Below are 25,378 nucleotides of genomic sequence, written 5' to 3'. Positions count from 1 at the left end.
ACCAGTTTCAGGGGTTTTCTTGACCTTTTTAACATAGGAAAACCCTGGAAATAACTTTCACGTCTTGGGAACCCCTGCTATAATTAACTATATCCACAGCTCACAGTACATTAGCATGATGGCCAGTGGTAAGAATTCCTCTTACATTGCTGGTCATTGGGAAGAATGTCACCCTTACAGAAAGCCAAAAAATGGTGTCACTTAAACTGACCTGAAAGTCACAAATTGCTCATTGCTCAAACAACCTCTGCAGGTACCCCAGAACCATTGTTGAGAAACTGAGACAGTAATATCTGACAGATCCACATTTGTCAGTATATATATCATTGCACTTTTTTTGCTTCAAATTACTTACCTGATATTGTTTGTAAACGAACATCCACCGTATTATTATTATCCAGTGTTTATATATGTTTATATAATGGTCTGACATATTACCAAGCACTTTACAAAGCCCATAGTCATGCACTAGCTATTCCTCAAAAGGATTCACAATTTAATGTCCCCACAATAGTCATAGGTCATTACCACAGTCTAAGGTCAATTCGGGGGCAGCCTATTAACCTAACTGCTTGTTTTGGAATGTGGAAGGAATCTGGAGTACCTGGATGAAACGTACACAAACACAGGGAGAACATGCAAACTCTATGCTGATAGTGTCCTGGCAGAGATTCGAACCTGGGACCTAGCGCTGCAAAAGATGTTTGCAGAACCTGGGACCTAACGCTGCAAAAGATGTTTGCAGAACCTGTATTTGGACTGCAATGGCTTAGCACCACCAACTGCCACCCCCTTGTCCATGGGTGAATGCCATAAAAGCTTACTCAATTAATGGCAGCTTGTGGAGCTTAGGCATCTGCGCAGGAATTTTATCAATGACAGTTAGAAATGGAGTAAAGGTTCATTTTGAAGTAAATATTCTTTACTATTGCAGTGTTCTCCTCAGCCCCTTTTAGCTGGGTGAACCACCCGGCTGTTTCTGGGTGGATACTGAAAAGTTAGGTCACAATAAATGGGGCACCTACAGCTTCTTCCCACTAAGATAAAAAGATAAGATAAAAAAAATCTGGGGAAAATATTGCATTGTATGCTTAAACCTTAACGTTAACCTATCCTTAGCTTTAAAATCTACAGACAATCAGATAGTCATATCCACTCATCACAATCAGGCTTTTTTCATTGTACCCAGCTCATTCTATTATAATTTTGGACGCCTATCAACTAGGGTCTTCCTGATTAAAATCACCAGACTTTAGTCTCTAATGACATTAAAGATGTTTTAATAGCTGTGACCCAAGCTTTAGTTCACATACAAAAGCTCAATAGCTGCATTGTTTCGTTGCAAGGTTCCTTTTTATTTTTATTAAGCTCAGCATATTATGATTTAGTAACACCGCCTGCATTGTGACTTTCAATGACAGGTCCTCTTACACAAAAAAAAAAAAACATGACAGGTTTTGTTACAAAGCATAACTTTAATTAATAAAGATAAAGTACTTTGTTTCAGATATCACACAGAGTAAACACCGACTGACCGCGCATAAAGGAGCCTTCAGACTGACACTTATGACAGTAGTGATCCGTCCATGTTTATGGGTGGCGGAAGTTTCCTGCAAACCACATGGCATTCCGCCCAGGCTTACCGCTAATTACCTTAAACACAGAGCCATTGTGTTATTGTTTTATTGACTTACATGCATGCTGCTTATAATTACAGAGGTGTTACTTAGCAAAGTAGTTCTATGGATAAAAGGTCTTATTAGGAGATTAGGAAGACTAAAAGCAGCAGCCTGGAACTCAAACATTGTTTTCTCTTCAAACACACAATGGTGTATGGGTAAAAAAATAATAAGCAGACGTTGCCTTCTTAATAGATCCCAATGATGTTTGAAAAACTGGTATGCCAATATGAAGCTTGCACTTGCATGTAGCCGTTCAGTAGTGTTATCTGAAAAATAATGGAAGCATAGTTAACAAGGCCTGTAAAAATGTTTGCACATGGTAGTCATGGGTGTGGATACAATTCCATTGTGGAAACTTGATTTTACCTATTGTTATTATTATTATTTATAATAAACAGGATTTATATAGCCCCAACATATTACACAGCGCTGTACATTAAATAGGGGGCTGCAAATGACAGACAGATACAGACAGTGACACAGGAGGAGATGCGCCTGTCCAGAAGAGCTTACAATCCAGGAGGAGGGGGAAGTATCACACAATAGGAGGGGGAAGTATCACACAATAGGAGGGGGATATAGATTGGTGGGTAGTGAGGATTTAGGATACAGAAGAAGACGAGTGGGTTAGTTTGCAAAAATGGGTTGAAGGAACCTTTTAAATGAGCAGAAAATAGAAGCAAGACTTGGAAGGAAGACAAAGATGAGAGTTCCAAAAAATTGTGGGTGGCCCACCACGATAAAGAGTGGAAGAAGCCATGAGATACCCCAACATGGGAAAAACAATAGCAAACACCCAAAAAAATGTGCAAAACCTAATCAGGTGCCATTTAGGTCAGGTTCAGACCTGCTTCTGGACTGAGGTATCCTGCCCGGCTCCTGGGAGCTGGCACCATGCTGCTCAGTCATTTGCACAACGCCACTGGCTTTAAAGAACCAGCGTCTGCACACTGGACAGCTGGCAGCAATGTGTGGTATTAGTACAGCTCATTGCCACCCTCTACTCATTCTCTACGGGGCTGCCAAAGGGAGAAGCTGCATGTAGCGTTTCCCCAGAGGCAGCGGTTCCTTGGCATGAGAAAGAGGCAACCGTACCACAACCTCATGGCTGGTGAGAACATATGTCCATATGTGCCAGTGTCAGCTGCACAGTATGGCTCTTGAGTAACTTTTAGACAGTGGACCAAGCCCATGCCATGTGTCAGTATGGCTGGATGTAGTCTGCACAAGGCACAACTGAGACATGGGGACAAAAGTTGTCACTCTTTAACAGGAAGAGCCTGATAAAAGGGTCTTTAAAAGGGTGTTGATTCATAAAAAGTGTTTGAAATGACGCTATCCTGAAACATTTAAAATGTAGGGATCCATAGACGACCTCCATGCACTAGAAACATCTGATGCTGTGTGACAGGAGGCAGATGTCACTGGATGCAATGACAGATCTGCCCCTGATCCAGAAAAAGGCAAAAAGCCTCAATGAGGCATCTGCCAAACGGTCTGCACGTTGGAGGACAGAATTCCTTCCTGATCCTCTCAGAGACAGATTGATTCTTCGGATTAATCCCCACACTGGTGAATCCCTCTAAAAACATCACTGCTACCGAGAAAGGCTTCCATATTTAAATCATTGGACATTGTTGGCAGACAGAAAATATAAACAGGTATTTGCTCAAGCCATGCTGGGTCGGTCTATCTTAAGATTGTAAAACATTTTTTTTTTTTTTTTTTTTTTTAGCTTTGCTTCCTCGAACCTTTGGCAAGTATCTCAAATGGTTTTTGAAGTCAACAATACATATCAGGAAAAAAAATGTTTTATTTGAGAATGTTTGCAAGAGGAATTTACATCTGAACAGACATAAATAACATCGGTGTAATATCAACGCAATGTAAAAATAAACACTACCTGTTCATGGAGTCCATATGCCTCTAAAGGCCCACTATGGGATCTATTCATTTTATCCAAATATTGCACACACTGGATTCAATTAGAAAAAAAACGTATGATGTGCTGCCCAATAACCAATAAATATAAAATGTTGTATTGGTACTTCTGGCAGCTACATATTTTTATATCTTTTCTGTCTTCAGATCCCAACAACATAAACTGTAATTTAAGCTATGTAGACATGTCGGATGAAAGTCGCCCAGGACGGGCAGTCGTGCACCTCCTGGACAAAAAAATCTGGCGTGTACAGCAGTCCCTTGAGTACGCTTATCAATCTGCCACCGTGATCAGGAAGCACGGTGAGATGATGTTTGCTCACCCTCACCCCTCCCCTCTCCATAGAAAAGAACAACGCTATGTGTACAGCGTTCATTCATTTATCTGTCATTGTTAGCAATTATGAAAGCGACAGTCACCTGACTTCTGTACACATAGAGCTTAATGACTTACCCCTTGTAGGATGACTCCATCTAAAGCCACAAGCAGACTGCATATGGAAGCTGTCTTTGAGCTAACCTATAGTGCACTGTTATTCCTTTGCCAGGGTATATTATTACAGATTGGTATAATAAAATTAAAACTGACCCAAGGCCATACAGATTAAAGAACTAAAGTCGCACTTAGAAAATTGGTGATTAGGTAGGTGTTTATTGCAGAAAGGGAACCCATTTTTTCAAACTCACCTACCCGTCTTTTTCTGTCTCCTAAACCCTCACTACTTCCCACCATTTCAAATCCCCCCACCCATTGTGTGCTACTTCCCCCACCTCTTAGATTGTAAGCTCTTCTGGGCAGGGTCTTCTCCTCCTACTGTGTCACTGTCTGTATCTGTCATTTGCAAACCCTATGTAATATACAGCGGTGCGTAATTTATTGGGGCTAAATAAACCTATTTACTAATAATACTGTGCTCGCAACAACTTGCAAGCACAATAACTGCAAATGCAATAACTGCTCTTACCTGCCTGATCACCGCCCAGCTGTCTAATTTTGCTGGGCTGCACCTGGCATTTCTGGCTACCCTTGCAGTGCTGGGAATTAATAAACATCCGGGATTATGCATGGGATCCAAGCATGGCCAATCAAAACGGTCAATGATTGTAAGGAGGAAGAAGAAAAGAAAGCAGCACTCTGCAACTGAATGGAAATGGGTGAGTAGTGCAGTTTAGACTCCTGTTTAATGTACGGCGCTGCATATTATGTTGGCGCTATATAAATCCTGTTTTAAAATAATAATAACACCACATGGACAACTATATGATATATTTCCCATATTGGTTCCCTTTTATTCTGGTAAATATACCACTGAAAGAACTTTTTATACCTGCAATAAAGATGTAAATAGCATTGCTATCTGCTCCAGTCACCTATGTGGACTATATCTCCCCCCCATCACGTTACAAAGGAGAAGATGTGTTCTGCAATCCTAACATGCTTTCTGTACTATGGTGACAACACAACTTCTTTATATTTACAGTAAGTGAGAGTTACCCTGACACAGGAATGCGTGTTACCAACAGGTTCACAGGGAAATAGATATATTGCAGCCACCACATCTAAAGACTAGTAAGTTGCAACATACGTAATAGTTTTTTCTTCAGCTTTTGATAAACTTACAAAAAAAAAAAAAAAACCCACACCTTAACTCATTTTATAGAATACAGCAATAAACGTCAACAACAAATATAAATGTAAAATTAGCCACACCTGGACAAACAATGTAATATAGGATATTGTAATCCCTTTTTTGTAGCTGATTGTTCTGTTATATGCAAAAACCAATTCATGTAATAGGAGGCTTAAAAGCGAGCCGGCATTGTTCATTTATGGGAAAGCTGGACAGGAAGTTAGTTGTATACTGGAAAATAAAACCCCAGACCCAAGACTTCTTTCATTCTAACAAGAAGTATTTCCATATCAGTATTTAAATGCCAGGAAATATTTAAAATGCTAAGTCTGCCAAAAAAGATATTTACATACAAAGATTTGTCTGGCTTTATATTCAACAGATAAAGACTTTGTATATGTATTAGTTTAAGAGACCCTGTCACCAACTTTTACAATACATGTAAATGCACAAGATGTAATTTATTGCAGATATTGTGCATATATGTGCTATATTCAGCACATGCGGATGTCTGAGTGTTCATTTTTTATTACTGTGTGCTGCAACACTGCAAAAATTAGATCTGCACAGTTTGTGAGAATGCCCCACAATGCACTATAGTGTGCTGTCCTGTGGTGCAATGCATAATACTCCAAAAGTGCATAAGGGTGCAATAAGGAATGAATGACACCGTATTACAGTTATGTTTACTTTACTGTGCGGCTGCAAGAATGTGTGGAAATGGACCCCAAAGGTTTACTTGCAGTGTTCTCCTTTGCTTAAATGATGTCTTATTCACTAACAATGTGCCTTTGCACTTGCTAGAAAATTTGGCCATTCATTTTCCCAGCAGAGACCCCCTGCCTGTTTGTATGTCATAGCCCGCTCTTCCTATGAGAGTATATAATTACTCTCTGTGCTTGGCCAGCCCATACCTACCCCAACCTTTTTAATATCTATTTAATATTCTAATGAGAATAATATAGAGCAGTCTTTCTCAACCTTTAACATAGGGAACCCCTGCCTAATTGGTATATTGACAGCTCATAGTACATTAGCATGGTGGTCAGTAGAAAGAACGGTTCTTGCATTGCTGGGAAAGTGGAAAAAAAATCATTGTAACTGACCTGAGATGTCAAAATTGCTCATTGCTCAAGGAACCCATTGCAACCCTGGTTTAGAACACTGTTAAAGAATGTCACTTGAGTGAAAAGCCTGGGCTGTGGATATCATATCTAAGATAGAAGGACCTAGCAACAGATTCCAGGCTTCTGGATGTTAGCACAAGTGATGCATTTAAGGGAAAATACTATGCATAAAGTTTAATAAATTGATAAAACTTTAATAAATAATAAACAACGTTAAATTCACATATATCACTATTGGAAAATTGGTGTTGAAAAGAACCACCAAGCAACAAGGTCCTGCTAAAGGATCTTTTTAAGATTGATCTCCAATCTAACAATTAGGCTGGGTACACAAGTGCAAAAATTATCGTTGGAAAGATCTTTCACAATCCTTTCCAACGACAAAAGATCGCATATATACATCGCTGTTCTGTAGAGAGGGGAGGGGGAAGAACGACGGAGCAGGACCCTGCTGCGCTCTCTCCCCTTCACTTTCATTACGATCATTCTTTGTCCGACGTTTGTCAATATTTGTGTTCGGAAGAAAGTGCAGTGTGATGGGGTTGTTTTTCTCAGGAATTGGCACTCAATGGAATCCCCTAAACTTGTGGCCTCTATAGCATCATCATTTTTCCTTTGTGTCTCCCTGGAGTCTCTGAGAGTTTAAAAAAAAAAAACAGGTACTTCCAGGTATGGCAGAGAAGATTCCCCTCATCCCCATCTGACAACACTGTACACATTGTGAAATGGAAACATATGGATACTTCAAGACCAATGTTGCCCCTTAAAGCCAAAAATCAGCACAGTTGGCTCAGTGGTTAGCACTCTGGCCTTTGCAGCGCTAGATCCCAGGTTCGAATCCCAGCCAGGACATTATCTGCAAGGAGTTTGTATGTTCTCCCAGTGTCTGCGTGGGTTTCCTCTGGTTACCTACTACATCCCAAAAAAAACATGCTGTAAATCTACTTTCTCTCAAAAATTTTCCTTAGACTACATTATTGACATATGAGGGACATTAGATTGTGAGCCCCTTTGAGGGACAGTTAGTGATATGACTATGGACCTCGTACAGTGCTGCGTAATATGTTGGCGCTATATAAATACTGGCTAATAATAACAATATTATAAAAAACAGTCCACGAAAGTATGTTCTTCATTTTAAAGGTAACTAGTGTAAGTACCTGAATTTGACTTATCAGAGTTTTGTAATCCCCTGTGCATAACTCAGCTTGGTAGGTGGAAAGACAAAAAGGGGTCAACAAGTTCTTTTGCAGAACACATGCATTGGAAGAAAAGAATATACCAGGATAGAAGCAGACGGCATTAGAGCGGAGGTGTGGAGCTGACCGAATGTATGCCGCAGTCAAGAAATATCAGGTCACTAACCTGGCTCAGTTCTCTGGCAGGGCTGCGTAAAAAATCTGATGGAGAGAAATGCAAATCCCCAGGAAAAAACTTTCATATATGAGTTTTAGCTATGAAATTTGCTTTTTTCCTGGAGCTCAGGTGGAAAAAAACAGATTGGAAACTATTAGTGGCCTTTCTAGAACCTCAAGGCCACTTAAAAGTACTATGGTGATTTTTTTCCAAACCAATATTATACTGTACTAAATCTCACTAAAACATAACCTTCCCACCAAAAAAAAAAAAAAATCATTTGTTTTCCTGTAACTGGTAAGAGAGAAAACCACTGTTTATATTTAGCTTTAAATTGGAGGGGGCGACTTCAAAAATCTCAGAATTGCAGCCTGTGAGAGCCCCAAGAAAGAGGCCAACTTGTGAAGTCGGACGATTTGCATAAATTCGTCGATGTGAAACTACGAGGGAGTTTCTAAAATCCTCCCCCTTTGGCTCAATCTCAACCTTTTAAATTTCATGAGGACTTCAGCAGCAGTGAAATTAAGAGGAAGTGTGACCTCAGCTCTGCCGTTTCTGCTGAATAAAACTATGACTTCTTTAAAGGGGGGCAGAGAGATGCGTTTTGGAGGAACAAAATGACAGAGCGCCCTTTGCCTTTCGTTGCAAAAGTCAAATGAGTCATGCCACTCAGAAAAAGATTTAGAAGAAAAAAAAAAAACCTGTGTGAGATTGGTAAAAGATGACAGCATAGGCCAGGACTTCCTCTTCTGCGTACTGCATTGTGAAACCACTTCTCTGTCATTGAACTTGATGCACACTGGACAGCTGACGAAGCCCCTCGTGATTTTTGATAAAATTAGATATACATTTAGGTTGGGGGTAAAGCAGGTCTGTTCTCACTGGCCGCTTCTAATGGATCTTTCATTAACTTTACAAGCCTGGGTATTTAAATAAATGACAGGGCATAATATGCAGCAACTGTATATTGGTTCAAAGAAAGTCCACCTAATCATTAAGCTCCAGTCCAATCGTTTTTTTTTTTATATACTGTAATGTTTCTCAACCCGGGTTCCTTGGGCAATGAGCAATTTGTGCCTCTCAGATCAAGTGACACCAATGATATTTTTGGCTATCTGTAAGGGTGACATTCTTCCCAATGGCAATGTAAGAGGCATCCTTTCATTACCACCACACTATGATACTGTAAGCTGTGGATATAGTAATTATAGCAGGGGTTCCCTGAAGACTTGAAGGTTATTTAAATGGTTCCCCTATGTTAGAAAGGTCAAGAAGATGTAGTAGGTATTACTTATAAAACATGAACTTTGAATAAATATATCTCATGCAAAGTTCACTTTATTTACATACATCTGCTTTGTAATGCTGAACAGCACATTATAAGAATGCAATCTTGCATGTAAATCATACAGAAGTGGTCAGGAATTTTAAATGAGGATGTATGATCTAAGCAACTTTGACTGTGGAATGACTGTCGGTGGTGGAATTGGTGGTTTTAGATTTACAGAAATTTCTTGTGATTTTTCGGGTAATATTCTAGTTAGTTGGATTATCAGACATGAATACGCAGCTGCCCAGACAACCAATCTTTACAGCACCGGCCCATCTCTACAGCACTGAAATAAAACCTTGAAAAGAATGAGCTTCAGTAACTTCTGTCATTTATTTTGTAATATCTGCTGCCATCTTATAAGAGTATCTGTCGTAAGCTGTGTACACACTTCCAATAATTATCGTTGTAAATGACAGATCGGCCGAAAATGGTTCACAAAAAAAGGTGACTAACGATGCCGACGAACAAGGATTGTCATTGGAAATGAATGACCGTCACGGCGGATCTGATTCACTATTTATTGTGTGTACAGTCGTTCAGTGATTGTGCATGTTTCTGCAATACACTTTCTCCTTTACATGTCACTCCCTGCATCGTTCAAACGATTGTATCTAGCATGTGTACACTATTGATGGATTATATTTGAACGATCGTATCGTTACTGCATGTACAGAATTGTGCACAATATGATCGTTGAACTATAACCACGCATAATCGTTAATCGGACGTAATCATTGCCTTTCTAACGATAATTATTGGAAGTGTGTACCTAGCTTTACTGTGATAGGGATGAAAGAAATTGAGCTCACTTGGACTTAATAAGAAAGCTGTCCATGCATGAGGAGACTAAATCTATTATATATCTATTTAATATTCTAAATAAGTAAAAGGCAGACTTGGTCAGTATCTGTTAGGCCAGGTTCAGACTGGTGGTGGGAACAATCCTTGCACCTTGCATACCTGTGTAGTTAAAGAGCTCCTGGAAGATGTAGTCCTTGGGACATTACTATACCAATCTCTTAGCAGTTGCCCTTTAGAAAAGTTTGATTTTCCTTTATTGCTAGGGTTTGTCTACTAGCTTTGCTATTCTGTGGAGCCTATCACTGACAACTGAAATAAATAAAATTATTTTGCTAGGTCTGATCACTTTTGCTTTCATAAAAAAAATGTCCAACGTCACAGAAGTCTTCTTCCTGTAACACTACCTTAAGACCAATGACCGCTATGTCTGCTCATCCCTCAGATACCAGTTTTGTAAAATTCCTTTTCCAGCTTAAGTTTTACAAGCAGTAACTTAATATTGACATCAATAAGAGGCCACAGGGATCTCAGACTCTCGGTGTGTCCTGCTCAGGCTCCCAGATAACAAATCTGCCTACAACCCCCTTTTGGAAAACTTCAGCTCCTATTGCATGATGTGATTTGTAGGCAAGTATAGTGGAAGATAAAAAAAATAAGACAGAAGTGACATTGGGGCTTAGTTGATTCCTTCCCATATAGATTGCCAATTCAGAAAAAATAGTAACCTTAGCACCATTAAAATGAATTTCTCCTACAAACACGGTGATTAAAAGATGTTCATTTAAGAGCCAAATAATGGGCAATAATAGTAAAAAATATACTATCCCAGCAATAAAATGAGTGTTTTTCTTGTGCATCTGGGATATATAAGATGCTTTCTACCATTTACAATCACAGTCTATTTACTTGCAGGTCCTTCCATTACCATTGTCCAGATATGGCTGAGGATAAATGCCATTATTTACACCTGATTGAGATATAGAATCTTTTGGGAATGTCTGCTTTAGCTAAACAAAAACCGGCACACTGACCGCTTCTATTATAAAAGAACACAGAATAATTCACTAACCAGAATGTCAGAAGAAATTCTTTATTAGAGGAGTCACCAATTTCACCCAAAGCTTAACATAGCGGCTGGGGTGCTGGAAAGTAGAAGGAGTCACTTCGTTTGAACGCTCGTACAGGCTCTCTTGCTCCTGAAACACATAAAAGTATTTTATTTTAGTAATTTAGAAAAGCTTGTGCCCGTTTTACACACTGTCAAAAACAGAAGAACTTTCAGCATTAAGCCTGGACTGATGACCTGGCAAATACCAGAAGGGGGTCTGATTTACAGGCAAGATATAGTTTTGTTTTTAGATGTAAAAGTGAAAGAAGTGGTCCTAATATAAATATTCAAATCCTTGTATTTATGGTTTTTTTAACTTTCTGTTTCGAGTTGACTAAAGGTTTGTAGATGCAAATCATGCCTATATAAGCTTGTTTGACATTTGGTTTCAAAATCATGGTCGTTAACATGGGGTTGCCCCCTGGGTTTGGAAGTTTAAAAAGTTCCACCTTTTTTGGAAGGATGTAGGGAGAAAAAAATTGTTAGGTCAGATACGCATATTGGACGTGATGACCTGGCTCTGTGCAGGCCACTAGAGTTCATTCAACCCAACATCTTCAAATCATGTTTTTATCGAGCTGGCATTGTTGTGCACATGGGCAAAGTCCTGTTGGAACAAAAAAGATGCTTCCCCGAAATTGTCACCACACAGTTAAAAGCACAAAGTCTTAAATTCCTTTCATTCTGTAACATTAATAATACCTTTCCCTAAACAAGCCATTTAAGCTACCAATGTACAGTGTCTGTTTCTTTTGTAATATCAACTGTGAGTTGTTGTTTATTTTCAAGCAGACTTTTTATTTTTTTGATTTGCACATATATAGCAATATCTTACTTGTTACACATATATATTTATAAATTGTAAGATCTTAGGATCTTAGACCCTGAGGCAGGGTCCTCTCCTCCTGTGTCACGGTCTGTAGCTGTCTGTCATTTGCAACCCCTATTTAATGTACAGAGCTGCGTAATATGTTGGTGCCATATAAATACTGTTTATTAATATTATTATCATCTCTAGACATACGTTACCCAACTAAACTTTGTAATAAAACACGATTGAAGTAGAAGAAGCAGATTGGTTCTGCAAAACGGGTCAAGTGAGCAACTTTTTTCAACTTGTTTGGAGGCTTCATAGAAGTTCAAATTTTTTTGGCAGCAGCACTTTGTCTAATGGTCATTAGGCACCTGGTTAAACTGACCTCTGTGAAGATATTTTTATATTGTTCTTGATCATTAGGGATCTTACTTTAAATTATGTATAAATAAAAATTATTTAATTTAAAATAATTATTTTTTACATATGTAATTTTGGCATGTAGTACCTTGATAAAATTATTAATTAGGGTCTATTTTCTAACCTTCACCAAACTCAATCATTTAGGGAGCCATCTACCGTTGGCCATGTAATGTATATGTATATCAAGCAGCTATATTTGACAATTACACATGCACATCCATCCCCTACTACAAGTGTACCAGACCGGGCCTGTTTGTTTGAAATGATTCCATAACAAGGAAAAGGCTACTTTTAAATGGCAATGATAATGATTTGGTAATGCTGACACGTGTTCCTGATTCATGTGAACCTAAGCTGAAGAAGCAGCTTGATACAATGATTACAATATAAATATTTTTTTGCAACCTGTTCAGTATTTGATCAATAGAGCCTTACAGACTGAACAACAGTGATAATTAAAAAACATTACTGCTCCACTGGGCTTACCATTTTTGTTGTCATTATGCTTTGGTTTTTAATCCCAGTTCAGTAGTAATAATATAAGAAGGAGAAGTTATGAACACCAATGTCTGCTTGAATTATGATTAAGTTTTATGTTCAGCTGGGTTTCAGGGACTCCTATACTTTCAGACCATAACCATCCCTAGGTACATTTCTATCCCTTGACACTTCTTTATCCTGCTGAGCTCATTTATGTTGAATACCAGCCCTTCTTTCCAGCTCTGTCCCTTTCTTCCATATTGACTTCTAAGGCAACTAGTGACCCTAACTGGATTTTCAACTACCGATCAAGGAGCAGGAGCTTTAAAGCTTAGAGAAGTTGTTCTTCAGGGACCAAGAAATCTATAGCAATACAAGAATGTGAGAATTATGGCAATCAACAGGAATGCAGAAAGCACTAGTCTGAAACGGTGCCATAAAGTATGAACGACACCCCAGAGTACCTTATGTACAGTACACTACCAAAGATAAAGCAGGTCCAATTTTTGATTTGTTGGGCAGCATATAAATGAATATACAGGCCTAATGAATACAGGCCTAATGAAAAGTGCACAAAAATGCACTCTTACATTTTTGGAAAAATCATTTTCCCTCCAAAACTAATTCCAAAAGTGCTAGTCTAAATTTTTCAGGTCTTGGATCCCACCAAAATCCTCAGTTGAATGCAGAGTTCTAGCAACAGATCCCCTGGGGTTTCACGGCAATGTTTACAAGCAGCCAGCCATTTTCTTTGCCTTCCCAATAATGGGCAAGGGAGATGCATGGGATTCTTAGCTCCTCCTATTCAATTCTCCATAAAATAAACATTTAGCAGACCTGGGAGTGCACAGGGAGTGTGGAAACTCTCACAGTAAGGACAGGAGGTGTGCAGACCTGACAACAAAGATGATAGGTGCCCCTAATATTGGTAATGGTAAATGTGCAGAGCCCTAATAATGGTAACTTAGGTGTGCAGAGCCCCTAATTACGGTAACGCTAGATGTGTGCGTTAGATGGATCAGTAGGTGTGCAGACTGACTAATGATGGTAACAGTAGGTGTGCAGACTGACTAATGATGGTAACAGTAGGTGTGCAGAGCGCTAATGATGGTAACAGTAGGTGTGCAGAGCCCTAATGATGGTGATGGTAGGTGTGCAGAGCACTAATAATGGGACCAGTAGGTGTGCAGACCCTCGAACTCAATGCAGAAATGTTACCAATGGAGTTTTCAAAGGATAAAACTGACTGGTTTCATGATAGCCATACATCGACTTTAGTTCAATCAATCAACTAGTCAAAAATCAGAAGACTTTACCACCACACTCCACGATCGATGTGTTGAGAAGATAACTTGTCTGTGCACATACAAAAATCAATCAAGAGGTCTCAAAAACCTGCCAGATACTTGTACGATCAATGTAAATTTTCCAACCTGACCAATGTTGATCACGTAGGTCAAATCTTAATGGACTCTGCCATTAAAGGAGATAAAACAACCTGTGTATGGCAAACTGAACTCTCCAGCAAACCTGAAACCAAGTGAGTGATTCAAAAATACTGCCTATCAGTTCCTTACCGTTCACACAACTGGGCCATTAATACTAAGCTCATCCTTGACAGTAAGGTAAATAAAAGCCTTTTTTTTTACCACAACTCCCCTCTATCACATGCATTGCAAAACGTCCTGTGATAGCAAACCATTGCCAGTAAGTTCACAATGCAGGGTGTGTAATAAGGAAGCTTAACCAAAGCCATCAGGGCCATAAACCACATCACACACATCCCAGAGTGTGTAAAAATATAAAACTGCTGCACTGTAGCATTTCCTGACTTACTGTAAAACCACACGAGGGGACATTAGGGAAAAGCTGAAGCAAGTGGCGTGATGTCAGCGATGGCCTTGCAGGGCTGCTGGGTTTGGCTTTCTGCAAATCAAGCCTCTTACGTCATAGTCTGCAATTGTCCAAAACCTTTGCCATTGCATGGGAGGAAATGGATACTCATCAAGGCTTGTTTTACAATAACTGACACAGCAATTCTTTCATAAAAATGTGAACTGTGGTAAAACTTCACGTCTGGCTTAAAATAGACATTTGCGGATCTAGTGTCATGTACCGGGCTGATGTATAAGAAACTAGGACACATAAATAGGTTGTCGTTATACTGCAATGGATAAGCATTTTTGCTTATTTTCTCATGTGTATAATTTTTGTTTTTTTGCTTTAATAGGTATGCGTGACCCTACAGTTTAAGAGCAACTTTATGTCTAATACAGACGAGCAGATCCGATGCCAATTTTGCACTCAATCAACCAGCCTGATCAATTTTAATATCATTTAGAAGTCCCACAAATATATCCTAATTCCCCCCCATTGGATTTAAATTGTCATATCTGATTGCTCCAAGTCCAGTAAAGGACTAACTTCTTTTACCATCATTATCTGTTCAATTTACTTCCCATCACTGTATCAGATAGTGACATTTGTTCCATGGGTACTGGTTCGAGTTTTATGAGGGGATTTAACTTCCGGTTGTGTTCCTGCATAGGAACTGAAGAAAAACCTGTCCAATAGAAGACAACAAAACAAACTCAAAATGCCAGAAAGTCTGAAAAAAGATTTTTTTTTTTTTTTTTTTTTTTTTTTTTTAAAGATGCTGGTTTTTGGTCTCTTTACAATGTCCAGAACTTCTTAGGTCTTGCCACCCATCAACATCAACTAAGCAATGATGAAGCACCAGAAGCCAACAGAGAGAAGGTCTTTGGATTGTGATATTCAAAGAAAGAATGAAGAAAATGTCTAAATCAATATCAAAAGAAGATATCCAAAGAATGAATGAATGAAGGGTGCCAAAGCTCCAAAGTGGAACTAAGGGAATGACATAAGTCCCGAGAAGGAGTTCATTTAGTCCCGGGATGTGCTGGGTATCCTGCCAACCAATTCAGCATTTTGACAGATATAAAAGAGCGATCACTAAGGTAGGAATGAATGTTTATTGCAGAGTGAATATATGTCAAGACAAAAATACCAAGACTACAATTACGAATGTCTGAAAAGAATACCTGGATGCCACTGAAATAGTAAAAGAAGGGAAATCTTCCAATAAAGACACTATTGCCTTAACATCTTTCTAAGGGTGTATTTCCCTCACTTTGGATCAATCTCCTCCCACGTCCTGTTGTGTCTTGAGACAGGAAGCAAAGGAAAAAATTCCAAATGGAAAACACTAACAAAACGTAATGATTTTAGCTTTATATATAATTTTTTAATTTGGGATTGCTGCATAAAATGCAGATGCTTCTAATTGAGCTGGTCCGATTCTATGGATAGAACAACAGTGCTCAGATGGAGTCAATGGAGTCTGTTGCTGTGGCAGCAATATTTATGATGGCCCAAAGTACAAATTTCCTGGCATGAGATCTCCGAATCACCGTCACCTATTCCCCCCGGGGCATGTCTGCTGTTTTCTCAGAAGGGATATAAATAAGTCCATCTGTCGGAGTGGAAGCGATGAGAGGGAGCTGTGAGGGCGCTCAGAGTTGACTTAACAAGCCACCGATACCACAGCAGAAGCCTGACTTGGCAGCTGTCAAGGGGGATTCTCATTTACAAACACTTCTGGGAGGACAAAACCTCAAATGCTTGAAATAGAAAGAGTCCCACACCTCTCCAGAAACACTGCAAAGTAAATAACAGCCTCCAGTACATACAATAGAGCCACCTACACATACAAAGGGATTCTAACATGTAATACATGGGCTGTGGTGGTAAAACATCTTATATGTTGTAAGGTGAAGGATCTTCTCTAAGCTGGATGGGTAAATGTTTCAAAGGGCGATACCTCTCTGTAGGAGTTAGAAATTTATCTATGCCAACCCCAACTCTGACAAGTAAAAAAAGAAATCAATTTTAGATACCCCTGTAGGGTAGCTGAAATCAAAACAAAGGGAAGGAAATGGATCTTCTGGAATGTAAATAAAGAATTTACCTAATAAAATTGAAGGTGATTATAGATTGCACAATTCAACTGGAGCATTCAAAAATAGATTTCTTACAAGAACAAGGCTAAATCCTAGTTCATCAAGTTGCGATAAGTCTCAGACGCCCGACCCGACTGCTGTCTAAAATACATCAACCCTAGGAAGCTTGGATTGGCACTGAAACACTCTGGGGTAATCTCACGGGCGACCACTGTTAGGGCACCGCTTACTTCCATAGGCGTCACACTAACCATCTCAACTTTCCCCTGAAGAAGCCTTTTGGTGAAATGCGTTGGGAACCACAACTTGATGAACCTTGTTATTCTTAGAAATCCATTTTTGAATGCACTAGTTGGCCTATGTCTAGTTGAATTGCACAATACATAATGTTTGTAATCACCTTTAGTTTTATTAAGTAAATTCTTCTTTTTTTTGCCCAAAAATCCCTTTCCGTCGCTTTCTTTAGTTTCAACTATACTTGCAATAGAGGAGTTTCTATTTTGGTTGGGTAGATGAAGAGAATGCACAAACCCATTCTGTGACATAGAAAATTTCCGTCTGGTCACATGACACAGAAGAAAAAGCTCCTACAAGGAACTGACTTCTCTTTCTAGTTACCGTTTTTCTAGAAGCAGGTGCAAATCGTGAGTTACCAAACTTTTTACTTGTACAACAGTCAGAAATTTTATTATATGGTCATCAAAAGAAGGTATTAGGGATTGTAAAATAAACTTTGTAGAATTTCTTTCATTATCAGCTAGACTTTAGAAAGTAGTTGCACATGACTGGGTTGCAATAAGTAAAAAAAATAAATAAATAAAGATGGCTGTAGATAGAGCGAGGAAGCCTTAAAACCCCTAAAGGATTTCTATGAAGTCTCATTGGGGAAATGCACACTCTATACATGTCTTGGTGACTTTGAGGGGCTCAGGGTTTTTAGGATCAAATTAAATTCTTCCTTAAAACAAAAAAAACACATGCAAATGTGCAATCTCCAGACCCTTTTAGCAGGGTGCACCACCTGGCATTTTTCAGTAACCACCTGGCTGTTTATAGGTGGTTTATAAAGAGTTGGCTTGCAATACAGGGCTGCCACCTGCCCACAATTTTTAGCACAAAAATTGAACACTAATTTAAAAAACTGGTATTATTGCCTATTAAATGATTCATTGGTGAACCGTGCTCACTACTTTTACAGCACCACCACCACCACCCTGGGAAGGAAATCACCTGATGGAGCTGCCTCTGCAAGTCCTGGTTCTCTGTCACCAAAGCGATCTGGGCCTCCAGATCCCGATGGACTGATCTGTACCCAAAATTTGGAGAACCGATGAGCGTGAGACAGGGCATGCTTTTACCTGCTGGGTACAGCCACAGACCTGCAGAGTGAGATATAAAAAAAACACAAAATAAGCAAAGAGAAAGCCATCTTTTCCTTTAACGTAATACATTACATTCTTTTCTCATTTTGAGAGCAATCACATTGCAGAAATAACAAAAATGAAAAAAGAAAATGCACGTCAATTGCGCACACACTCGGCCCTTCACTTTGCTGTGGTTTCCTGGCAGTGTGCACGCCAGGATTTACAGTCAGTCGACTGTCAGGTTCAGCCAGTTTCACACATCAAGACACCTGAGCTTCGATTCTTTGTAACAGAGAAAGCAGAAGAGGAACAAAAGACCTTTCACATATTGTTCCTGCTTTAGCTAGAAGCCGGTCGAGACTTGACAAAGTTAGTCATCTATACCGCTGTCTCATGTACCTGGAACCTGTACTTCGCATTATTTGCATTTCCTTTTTTTATGAGCTTGTATAACAAAGATTGGAGAAAAGGAAAAATATAAGGATGTTGCTCAATGTAGCCAGGAACTAGAATTTATTATGTAAACTGAACTAGGAAAATGAAAGCTGAAAGCTGACGGATATAAACTAGTAAAATGCTCCTGTAAATAAAGCTAATTTCCAGGCAAAAAAAATTGTTTTGGGGGTTTAAATAAGCCTCAGAGCTAAAGTTTAACATCATTTTTTTAATATGCTGTAAATCTGCCTTCCAGGTGTACAAATATATTGCCAAAATAATTTCAAAGCCAGGAAAAGCTATTGCAGCTTTTTAAGGGAATCTGTAAGGTGTCTTACATTATAGTATCCCATTCTAGGCACATTTTACAGGATGCAAGCAATAAAGTGTGGGATTGGGCAGTTCAAGTCCCAGAGGAGAATGCATCCATTAATTCCAGGAGCATCTGTTGTACTGGTGTCAGCGGTGCTCTGCAACAAATATAGAGTGGGGTTAACAAGATCGCTTTATTGCTAATAGAGTGCAGAAGCTACCATACTTTTAAACCCCAAAATAGTGGAGTCAATTCCAGCCTAGAGTAGGGAAGAATATGGCAAGCCCATGTCAGGTTTATTGCTGTCTGTCCCACCCGGGAAGATTTCCTTCTTTCCTGCTGTTATGACCACTCAGAAAGTGAGGCCTAGTATTTGCAAGCAACATGTCAGATCAATAACAACAACTACAATGTGAAGAGGTAAAAAGCCTCCAGTTTTCCCTTAAATCACAGTTGTACAGGTTCTTCTGTTGTGATAAAATTGCTTACTTCCATACGCACGCTGCACAAGGGAGCTGTGATGTTTTTAGGAAGACACATACAGCACCTTACCAGGCATAATCTGTCTGCACTGCATACAGACCCAGCGGTGACAAAGGTACAAAGGACAAAATATAAACAGAATAAACTTTTTTTTAAAATTGAGTTGTTGCTACAATTGCTTGTGACTGCACAGATATTCCAGCAAGCTGAAAATCTTCTGAACAGGTAAGTTTCGATTTAGGAAAAGACACATGCTTTCTGTACATGTGTAGTGCATAGCCTTATGGCAGATGTCCCATTGCAGCCAGCTGGCCCAGTAAAAGACTTCCTGATAATGTGATTTTTGATAAACAGGAAGTGCCCTAGGAAATGGCAGGTCAGGTTCAAGCTGAGCAAAGTGTGAGGGAATATTCCAAATTTATAGGACCACCTGTGTGTCCTTTAGCAACCAGTAATCTGCGCCCCTTTATTTTTCCACGTCATGCTGAAAAAAAAATAGGTGACCGGAAATCATTAGGTGTGTAGGAGCTGCAGGCCCAATGTTCAGAAAAGGCATACAAACATCTATCCAATCTCCTATAGCCATTATCCAAGAGTTCCGAAGCTTGGCACAGACAGAGAAAATTCAGCCTGCTCCTCACTGTGACTCACAGAATGCTGGAGGCTTTACAGGCAGCCGATGGACACCTTGATCCAGAAGGGGTGGGGGGAGCAGTTTGGGCTGTCGGGAAATATTAAAGGTTAAAGAAAATCACATTACCGTTACTGACAAAAGCCAAAAATGCTATCCAAGGGGAGAATCACTAAGCGCTGCTAACATGTTATTTATGTGGGCAGCCTGCTTGTTCATGAGCGTACCTGTTAGGCCCTGTGTGCTTACCTTTAGCATGAAATGTCCACTGGTCTCTAAAGTATTCTCGCAGATTGACCCGATGGTGTTGCCTTTTCTTACAGACTTCATTAAAAAACTGATGTTCTATGTGCACGTAGGCAGAGGGTATGGCTCCTGCAATACCCCGAGCCCCATAAAAGCCATTGACTTCTGGTGAGGCAAGCAGGATCTTATAGTCAGCCCGGGTGCCCAGTACTAGGTCCATGTACCCCTGTGTCAGGTTAAAATAGCCGGTAGTTAGATGCAACCGGTCTCCTCGTTCGGCCTCTGTCAGCAATGTTTCTGTAACCAGCTCGTCTATCTGGATACCAAAAGGCCTCATTTGCACCAGCGGGTAAACCCAAGTATCTGGAGGCTCTGTTCCCAAGGCAGGCTGTCCGCTCTGAAAGCTGGCACTGTGTATTTCACATTGTTTGCGTCTAGCAGTCTCTATCACGTCTATTACTTTCTCCCTGGCAGCTTCACAATACTTCTTCTTGTCCCCTATACAGAAAGAAAAAAAAAAAATAGAAGATAGGTTTTTCCTTCTACATTAGCAAGAATACTTACAGGTACTGACAGATGGGTACAGATCGCAAAGATGTACAGTCAAAGAATTGGGGCATCACAGATACAGGTTTACTTCCTAATTCTAGAAGCCAAACTAAAACCTTCACCCAATACGGAATGGTGGCATGAAGTGGCAATTTTTGCTTTCGCTGGATGGGAATAAAGGTAAACCCCAAGCAAAAACAAATAAATCAAAATAGTTACCTCTATAAAACAGAAGATAACACATAATTGCAAGAAACCTTAAAAAAATTATTTACTATATTTGTGGGAAGATAAAAATGTAAAATGCAAAAGATGACTTGTGTAAATTCTTCCCCAAAAATAGCAATGCATTTCCTTGTATATATATATATATATATATATATACACACATACACACACACACATATATATATATATATATATATGTGCCCAGGGTCATAGCTCTAAATCTACAGTGTAAGACACTGCTGCACCTGACTGCTATATGCAGCAAACATATGGAGAGATTTGGTGATTTCAATGCTGTTTACTGATCACTGTTGCATTTACTGAGACTCTGATATGAGAAATGCAAAACCCTGGTACTACCAAGGTGGCATTTTCTATACACAGACACATACCTCAATGGATTCCATAGCAATAATGGGGGAAAAGCCAGCTGCAGGGAGACCACATGCATTATTGGTGACTAATCCATTACCTTTAAATTGCCTTTTTTGGAATGATTTTCAGTTGCAGACATAATTCATTCTGCAGCAAAGCAGCACTGTTCTTCTTTACTTACCAAACTGTATTGTTTTACACATCTGTTCTGTTCTGCATATTACAAAGCACTTGGCTGGTTGGTATATAGGTCCATATTTGTGCACTAGATCATCACCGCTTACACCCTTGTTTGGGTACCCAATAGTGCAACCATTTTCCCACGTTCTTTAAAGTTCCACTGTACCGTCATAGAAGTGTTTACCTGCTTACTGTACAGCTCTGCAAAATATGCTGAGCCCTTCTAATTAAAAGACAATCAAAATATCACTATATTATTTTGAAGGAACTTTTGAAGTGTGAGACTTTCTTGTGGGTTTGCTTCCTGTCAACGCCAGCAGTCCTGCATGTGATCTAGGGTAAATCTTTTTTTTTTTCTTGTCTATTTGATTTGGCAGGATGTTAAAGGAGGCATGCAGCATCGTGAGACACAGATGAAACCACAAGATACTGTTAATAAGAAAAACAAGGCGGGGGTTTGGAATAGGGGGGTCAGCTAGCGGCTGGCGGGGCCTGCAAGGAGATTTAACAACAGATGTATGAAAAGGTCTGTTCTTAGGATGGCCACTTTCACTACAGGGAACCAAGTATGATGCTGTAATGGGACCTGTAACAAATGTGCTTCCAAACCTCACACACACCCTATGAGGTCCTATGTTATCCAAGTCCTGCAGCCAAGGCTTGTCATAACACAGATGCGGTTCTCACCAAATTTGTTGAACTGCATTTCACAAATAATTTAATACCATGGAGATAAAAACAGCAGTTCTATTGAACCATAAACATCGTTTTATTAACACCCTTAGATTGGTAGTATAAAATTTAAATACCTCAAACTGACCTCCAGCCTTCTCTTTACCTTCAGAGTCTTGCACAATGTCCATTAGAAGCTGCAGCAGGTCAGATAGAGACTGCTACATTTCTTGGCTAGAGGACAACCAACATGACCTTTCATCCCTAGCTTGACTGTTCCTGTCCTACCCTTTACATTCATTGGATTTTGGTTCTTTAACAGAGGCACAGCATTACCTAGGGACTGCAGTATGCGAATGTAGCATACCAGCAACCTAGCTACTCATCAAGGGATTTTGAGATTTGAATTCCTCCTCCCAAGGGCCAGACCACTACTGCGTGCATCAGGATTCTCCCCTACTTATGTGTGTTAAATTCCCCCACCTCTTGATTGTAAGCTCTTCAGGGCCGGGTCCTCTCCTCCTGTGTCACGGTTTGTATTCGTCTGTCATTTGCAACCCCTATTTAATGTACAGCGCTGCGTAATATGTTGGTGTTATATAAATCCTGTTTATTAATAATAATAATAATAATAATAATAATAATAATTGAGAGCTCTTGGGGGGAAGAACTGAAACAATGTGCTTTAATGTTCTCAGAAAGCAATGTACAGAACTTACCAGCCTTTCAATGAGAACCAATGATGTCACCAATAATATTAAATGATTTCATGAAAAAAATATATTTTTATTTAAAAATATCATTAGCATGTTGATGAAAAGGAAAGGAAGAACCAAGAACGACAAACTAAGTAATTTATATTTTGGCTTCAAACTATTTGAAAACCCTCACAATTAAATTATTTTAATAGATTCCTTTAATTTTTTTAAATATACCACCAAAAATACAAAAAGAAACTGGTAGTTATTTGTCAAATTTAACCCTCAACTTTAAATCAACATACCACTAAAAATTTTTCTGCACTTGTTTAACAAAAACAAGTGTCATTTTGGCAAGAAATCCAATAAATCAATAACTTTTGTGCTGTCTTCCTGGGCTGTTACAAGTTACATTGTTCCCAGAAATCTCCATAGATTACTAAACACCCTATTGCCTTTTGCTATGTAAGAGAAAAGATAAAAAGCATTCCATGGTGATATACTAGGACAACAACGCTGTTTCCCTGTACATATAGTATGGAAAGTTAGAACTGTCATTCTAGGATCAGAAGAAAATAAACTAATAAGTTGTAATATAGGAAACATTTGTTTTTGGATTTAGATACATCCTACACCTCCACCACTTTTGGGGGCACAAGACTAATTTACGGCAGCAGAGAGAACACTGTCCCACCTTCATAGGGGTGCTCCATGCCTTCCTCAACCTCAATGGAATCATCTGGCTGCAGTTGTAGAGAGACATCCCCGACTGCCTCTACCAGTTCACTAAAGAAGTTGGCCACCTGAGTGCAGCCCTGTAGAAGGATGTAACGGTCCTGGCGATTGGTAAAGTATGAATCACTGAGGTTTGCACTGAAAAAGAACCAGAAATAATCAATAAATAGGTAGCAAGGTGGATGCATTAGACCAGGGGTGTCAAACTCTGGCCGCCAAAAGGAATTTTGTTTTTTCGCCCCTAAAGGAATTCTAAATATTAATTGCAGCTGGCCCGCCGCTGCATTGAAATAGCGCCGCTACTAAAATTCCCAGTACCACATGCGTCTATAGACCAGCGGGCTCTCTGCCTATGCGTGGCCCCGTATTGGACTGTTTCATTGACGCAGGGAATTGTAGTAGCGGTGCTATTTCTCTATTATAGGCTTGTTCCAGATTGAATGTGAAGCAAAACCTCTTTGTTTGAACATGAAAAGGTTTTATATCAAATGAGAAGGTAAAACTTCCTCAATTTTTTCAATAAACTTCAAGTTTGGCCTAATTTTTTAATTTTGGCCCACTGCGTAACTGAGTTTGACACCCCTGCATTAGACCGAGTATGAAAATTAGAACAGTGAGAGCAGAAAGGAATAACAGTCCATCAAAGTATTCTAAACTGCGGATCTATGTTTGTCCCAAATAAGTTCAAAATTCACAACAGTGCAGTAACAAGCCTCATGTAACATGTTAGCGTGTTCTAAAGCAGTCTATACAAATGCATGCATTTCATAAAAAAATTTGGACGTGCATACATTTGTTCCCAAAACAGTGTACCACAATAAATGTGTGTTACACTCTGTTGTGGTGCATTGCAATGAATTGTGTTAGAGTGACATTGGCAATAAGTGGCACCACAACACATGTTGCAGTAACATCACTGTCCCTGAATTGCACAGGTGTGAATGGGCCCTTGCTGTTGATCAACTTGCTACTTCTGCAGAAGTCGGTTTCAAACCCTAACTATGCTTTCAGTAATACAATATTTGGTAAGGTTTTTTTTTTAACTTTCATTCAGCAAGTTTGAGGTCATATCCTCTTTATCTTGATTTCAGGCCGATATTGAAAATGCTGCCCTCCTAAACCTTAGTGATTCACCAAAGTATTTAATGAGAGACCTAACCCTTTACTGTTTACTCACAATACAGCAATGTAATGCCCACAAGCTAACTTGGCAGGGATTTTTCCACTGCCTCCTTTTGGGTTTGAGGTCTGCAGTCGTGATGAAGGATGGGTAAGGGTGACAAAACTCGGGCACGGACACAGGCATTTATCCATCCTGTCACTGAGGTATGCTGAGAATGTACAATAAGTTCATTCTAACACATCTTGTGGGGAGGAAGGTAAGACTTTTTTGGCAGAAGTGACATGTCTCTTTAGCAATCACAGGCAGTACAGTGCCTCGGTGGCATAGTCTGCATGGATTTGGTATGTGCTTCCTGTGTTGGGAAACTTTTCTCCAAGCACTTTGATTTTCCTAAACACATACCTGTAGGTTTATTACTCCATATATATACTGGTAGATAAGCTACCCCATATATTGTCCTTGCACTAAGCACCAAAATATCATGATGCTATATAAATAATGATAACAATCATTTCCTCCATCCTGTACGTTTTTCTGCAACCTTTCCTGATATGAATAATCCCTCAGAAAAGAGATTCAATTTACTACATGTGTAAAGAAAAACAAAAGACAATTTGCAATGTTTGTTTGTTTGTTTAACATAGCTAACTGGAAATCTTGCAAGAGCACG

General features: G+C 39.4%; 1 protein-coding gene across 4 annotated transcripts in view; it reads right to left on the bottom strand.

Annotated features, from left to right (window-relative positions):
* Positions 1-1,455: 1,455 nt before the first annotated feature.
* Positions 1,456-25,378, bottom strand: part of PGS1 (phosphatidylglycerophosphate synthase 1) — a 65,969-nt gene continuing 42,046 nt past the window's right edge. For all 4 annotated transcript variants that reach the window (XM_072403440.1, XM_072403443.1, XM_072403441.1 and 1 more), the window contains 5 exons: positions 23,545-23,723; positions 20,152-20,646; positions 17,907-18,055; positions 10,941-11,067; positions 1,456-1,948 (listed from right to left, as the gene is read on the bottom strand). In XM_072403440.1, coding sequence (XP_072259541.1) covers positions 10,948-11,067; positions 17,907-18,055; positions 20,152-20,646; positions 23,545-23,723 — 943 coding nt within the window. In that variant the 3' untranslated portion in view covers positions 1,456-1,948; positions 10,941-10,947. The remainder of the gene's footprint in view (positions 1,949-10,940; positions 11,068-17,906; positions 18,056-20,151; positions 20,647-23,544; positions 23,724-25,378) is intronic.

Source organism: Pyxicephalus adspersus, chromosome 3 (assembly GCF_032062135.1).
Source record: "Pyxicephalus adspersus chromosome 3, UCB_Pads_2.0, whole genome shotgun sequence".
Taxonomy (NCBI): Eukaryota; Metazoa; Chordata; class Amphibia; order Anura; family Pyxicephalidae; genus Pyxicephalus; species Pyxicephalus adspersus.
Note: the sequence above shows the minus strand (reverse complement) of the source record. Positions and strands in the feature narration are given on the sequence as shown.